At 43.3% G+C, this 5,562-nt stretch overlaps 1 protein-coding gene across 1 annotated transcript in view; it reads right to left on the bottom strand.

Annotated features, from left to right (window-relative positions):
• TAPT1 (transmembrane anterior posterior transformation 1) overlaps window positions 1-5,562 on the bottom strand; it is a 113,379-nt gene that overhangs the window by 96,128 nt on the left and 11,689 nt on the right. Inside the window, exon 2 of the mRNA XM_015818816.2 lies at window positions 3,684-3,814. Within this exon, the coding sequence (XP_015674302.2) occupies window positions 3,684-3,814 (131 nt within the window). The remainder of the gene's footprint in view (window positions 1-3,683; window positions 3,815-5,562) is intronic.

Genomic DNA, 5,562 nt, shown 5'->3' with positions numbered 1-5,562 from the left:
GACCAGGAGTACCTGATGAGGAAGGCGGGGCACTCATTGAGGAAAGAGAAGTTTCCTCCATTTTCCTATAACCTTGAAACACAATAGGGGGTTTCTGTTATCAGGAAAATGCCAAAACTCTGGGTAAGGACAGACGGACTGCAGGGACGCCTGGAACCCAGGTATAATCCCGGTTGGATAAGGACAGGTACACTGCTGGGGCACCTGGAATCCAAGGGAGAAACTAAGTACGAATAAGGACAGACACTCTATAAGGGGAGTCTGGAATTCGTACTGAAAATACTGTGGATAAGAACAGACACGCTGATGGGGAGTCTGGAATCCCAGTACAGTGCCAATTAATCTGTGCCAATTAATCAATTGCAAAGAAAGGACCAGGAGACACCAATCTTGAGTTAAATGAGCCAATTGTAACCAGAAGTTTATTGAAATGAGAATAAAGGGAGGGATCTGCCTCTATATGTTGAAAAGAAGAGCACAAAATGGCGGCCCTACTAAAATGGCGGCCTACCTCACTACAGAAAGGAAGGTAACCGAGTATTACCACCCTTAGCAGCAAGGGAAAACTTGTGTGCCAATTGGAGATTATACAAGAGCCCAAGTTAGATTAACTCCTTTCACCAAATAATTATTATGTTTCACTGAACAATTAATCCAATTTTGTAAAGCAAGTTGTGGTCTCAAAATGGCCGCCGCGGCCTATTCAAGGACCACGAGGCTCAAGATGGCGGTAGCCCGACACAGGCAGGGCCGGGGAAAACTATTTCCCCCCCCCGCACTCTGAGGAGCCTCCGCACACCGACCAGCAAAGAAGGGAGGAATCGGGGAAAAAACAAACTATTTTTCAGTCCCCTATAGCCAGCCGAAAAAACCCCGATCGTAGTGGAGGCCAACACGCGCAAGCGCGCACCTCCGCAATCGAAAATTAGAAAAAACTCACAACAATCGCCCCCGAGGACTGCAGCCGCAGCCCCGTGAAGGCCAAACAACGTCGGAGTCAATCCAGGGGCCTCCCCCCCCTTCCCGGCGCTAAAACACGCGCCCGAGTCAACAGAGCCGCAGCCGCGGGCTCCGTGAGGCTTGTGTTTTTCCCCCCGTAAGATGAAAACAACAGCCGATGTTTTCCTGACGGATCGAGGCCGGATCGAGCGAGGTGAAAAACTGCCTCCTGGGGCCTGTCTTTGCCCATTCAACCAGCCTACGGAGCTGCAGCCGCAAGCTCCGTTAGATCTGTGGTATTTGGAGACCAACAGCTGTTGGCCTCCTGTCGGGGAAAAGAGCAGTCCCGATCGATTCCCTGCAAGGCCCAATCCTATCTGAATAATGAGATTTGAGACTAACAGCCGTTAGTCTCGTTGGAAAATACTCACAGGGATCGTTGAGAGGAAAGGAAGAAGCCAAATTAAGTGCAAGCACAGATTGAATTTGTTTTAAATTTTTTAAAATTGGAAAGGGAATGGAAATCCACCAATGACTGTACCTGCCTAGAGCCAAACTTGCAACGTCTGTCCTGGGCAAGATCAAGTCAAAGACTGGAGATCAACGGTCCAGGACGGGCATGGCAACTTTGGCTGACTTGATCTGATTGGGCAGGAATACAGTCTACTACCCAATGGTGGAGTCTCCATCTCAGTGCTGGAGAAACACTAAATTAGTTCACTGAGCTATCATACAACATTTTTAATCCCTGATGGCCCCATCTCATGTTTAGTCATATTGACCCACAACAGGCTGTTTGCGTCTCTGTGTTCTTAAATACAGACGGTTCAGGAACTGGATGATGTCCACATTTTGTTGTGAACAAATTGGCAGAAAAACATTAACATGTACCGGACAAAACCAGCAGCTATTCTCTGACTTCCTGTTTCAACAACAATACTTCAACTATTCTGGATTCATTTCAGAACCTTAAATTAGATAATAACATTTTTAAAAAATCATTTAAATCTTCAACACTGAAAAGCAAACAAATATCAGAAATTCTTAATAACAGAAATGCTTCAACAGAGCTCAGACGTGCCCTATTCCTGATTTAAACCATTTATGATGCATAGCCTCCAATGTTTACTTTGGGAGAGACCTGTAATGCAAGTGGTTTGCATCTCATGGAGTGCTTTTTAAAGAGAAAAAACAGTATATTATACTAGGTCAGGGGTAGGCAACCTTGGCTCTTTTATGACTGCTGGCTCAGGAATTCTGGGAGTTGAAGTCCATGAGTCATAAAAGAGCCAAGGTTGCCTACCCCTGTAAGATGCTCAATTAACATCTTAATGGGAGGAAAGGCAGGGAGTACTGAATTCAAGGCTCAATAATTAAAACCGGGATTAACTCCTGTATAAATTCTTGGAGGGGAAAAACAGGTATATCATTTACTCTCTCTGCAATGATAGTTCAGTGCTGCTCAGGCTCATTTCAGAGGAAATGCTTTTTCTTCCAATGGTTAATCTGGTAATTTTATCACATTCATTACTCTCATTCTCACTTAAACCTCACTCCATTTACTTATCCAACTTTCAAGTGCTCTTCTTTCCCATCCTTTCCACAACATATTTCAGTTTTATTCTGACTTTAAACAATTTAGCTTGAGCTTCGTGTAACATCTTTAATTCTGACCATGCCTCCTCTCTACATTCTTAAAAAAGTAATAAAGGTGGGTTGGTTTGAGGCCAACGTTTTATCTAAAAGTGTGCCTCTGATCCTCTTTTCTCAAAACAAATAAGTCTGGAACTTAAGAAAGCCTCATGGAAAATTAGAAGAGAAACTTTATAACGTTGTGCCTGGTTCATGAATGCCTTGCCATGGTAGCCATCTCTATCATGGCAACTCTTTTGCTCTCAAAATATCAAAGGAATCCATTCCCCCCTCCCCACAGCAGAGATTTGTCTGAAGGGTTTAGAAGCCCCTCTTTTCACACAATAATCAGAAGAGGTCCCCCAAGTGGCTTACTATCCACAGAAAATAATTAATCACTGCAGTTCCTCAGACATAGAACTGCACTGCATCAGATAACTTCTGCTGACGTCTAAGGAAACCAGTTAAAACAATATTGTTCACACATCATTTTTGTCCTGTGGTTTCCTTCCTTTATTGCTGCTACTAAAGTGGTCTTACTACTTCTTATTTTAGTATTATTTTATTTTTCTGTGTGTTGTTCTATTACCTAAGCTTAACATGTAAATTAACTTAAAAATAAGGAAGTTCTGTTATCAGATTGATTTAGCATTTTTATGCTTCCATCTATCGGACAGCAAAATTTTAAGAGAGTCCCACTAGTATTTGTCAGTCCAGAAACAAAATCTGCATTTCCCACCACCAGAGATCAGCAACTTTTTAAACAAACACTTTTTCCCCATTGGTGATAGAACTGATTCTCAGAAAGCAACCAAAATTCATTTTGGTTGCACATGTTGTTCTCCTGTTGATATATCACTGCTTATCCAACATATTCAATTATAGTGTTATCAGACTTAAGGCAAACTGAATGCCAGACTGAACACCCAAAACATGGAGTCGGAGTAACATCCTTATGTTACATACTGGTTGTTGTTGTTGTTTTAAAAAAATCAACAATCTGGCCTCCAAATGTTTTTAGAATCTTTATATTAACAAAAAAGGTTCATGTGTTGTATAAAATGAGAGTGAGCATTCCTTAGGCATAATATAATTCTGAGAAATTAACTTACCTTTTCCAATTCTCTTGGTATGCGCATGCATGTATACACTCTTTCTCTCCGTTCTGTATACTTGGCTTCATTGTGTTCAAGAAAGTAACCTCTTGTTAGCTCTGCATTAATAAACCTCAGTAGAGAAAGATCTGTATTGAAAGAAAACCACTTTTTAAAAACTGAATTTTCTAGCATTTCTTTTCTCATTTTTTCTCATCTGCCGTAGTGAACTATTTTAAATTAATCTAGGTCAAGGGTCTCCAAACTTGGCAACTTTAAGACTTGTGGACTTCAGTTCCAGAATTCCCAAAGCTGGCTGGGGAATTCTGGGAGTTGATGTCCACAAGTCCTAAAAGTTACCAGGTTTGGAGACCCCTGATCAAGGCCAACACATGTGACAGCATTACTTTAAATCTTACTATCTTTCCTAGTGTTTCTTACGCATGATCAGCATGCATCAGTGCCCCATCCACAACTCCACAGTGACAATATCTAGAATATAGCTCTTTACTAATTGTTGCTACCTTCTGTTCCACCTGCCAATTCTTCTCCTAACGCCCATGGATTTGCCCCAATCTTATTCAGTTCCAAAAATCTCCAAACTGAGTTGAACAAATTCCTGGCAGGAATCTCAGAGAGGTGGCACTATCAGTCCATGTTCATCCTACTGTACTAAATGAGCCTTGCTGACTTAGAACCTAAACCAGCAAGACTCTTCTTACTAGGGTTGCTGTTTAGCACTACTGTTTCCCTGCCTTTATTTAGAGACATGTAAAGACCCAAAAGTTTTCAGAAGCAATTGGAATACAGCGGTCAAGGGCAAACCAGTTTGTTGCTTTAAATATAACAAATAATGGGTTTAAATATGGAGATTGAGCATGAAGGTAATAAACCCAGAGTATATGAACAGAAGGGAGAAGAGATAATAAGAAAGCTTGACAGGTTAGAAAAATGAGTTCAAAACAACGGAATGAAATTTAATAGAGACTAGTGCAGAATACTTTATTTAGGAAAGAAAAGTCAGTTGTACAATATAGATGTATATATGCATGAAGGGAGATGCCTGCACAAGACCAAGCCTTCCATACAGCTTCACATTGTCTTGTAATGGGGATAGGATAGCCTAGCACAGTGGTGGCGAATCCATGGCACAGGTGCCAGAGGCAGCACTCGGAGCTCTCTCTGTGGGCACACATGCCGTTGCCCCAGCCTTGCCTCCTCCCTGTGACCCCCTCCTCTCCAGCAGCCCCCCTGAAGGAGAGTCGCCCCTGAGTGTGGCCCACACGGAGCAGCGCAGCCAAGGACATGGCAGCCAGGCAGCATAGACAAGACTCTGCCCTCACACCCCATCATGCAGTTGATGCTGCAGGGCACGGGCAGAGGGTGTGGTCGCCATTGCGCTGCTGGGCTGCCTGGGCAATCTGCGGCGGGCCCTGGAGGCGGTGAGTGATCCTGTGGGCAGGCGAGGCGGAGGATGGGGGGGCAGAGCGGGGGCAGGGCAGGAGGGTGAAGCGGAGGCGGGGCCAGTTTTTGGGCACTCGGTCTCTAAAAGGTTCACCATCACTGGCCTAGCAGAAATTTTTTATGCTTCACATCCTAGGCCTGACTTGTTCACTATTGTTTTTTTATATATAAAATTTTTTATTATTTTGAATTAAACAACAAATACAAATGATGCGTCTACAAACACCACAAAAGAAAGATTCTTACTCAAAATATTTCCGAATACTCCCGGCAGTCCCCGCCTTGCCTCCACCCTTATCCACTTTCCCTCTCTTTCCTCCCCCTCACCCCACAACCTCTCCTCTTTCCTCCTACCACTCTACATCCCTTTCGCCTTCTAACCACCACATCGAGTGCAATTTGGGGAATCTGCCGGGAATATCCTCTTATTATT

The sequence above is a fragment of the Protobothrops mucrosquamatus genome, unplaced genomic scaffold (genome assembly GCF_001527695.2).
Source record: "Protobothrops mucrosquamatus isolate PMUCROS unplaced genomic scaffold, P.Mucros_1.0 scaffold796, whole genome shotgun sequence".
NCBI lineage: Eukaryota > Metazoa > Chordata > Lepidosauria > Squamata > Viperidae > Protobothrops > Protobothrops mucrosquamatus.
The sequence above is the reverse complement of the archived record's forward strand: the minus strand, read 5'-3'. Positions and strand labels throughout refer to the sequence as shown.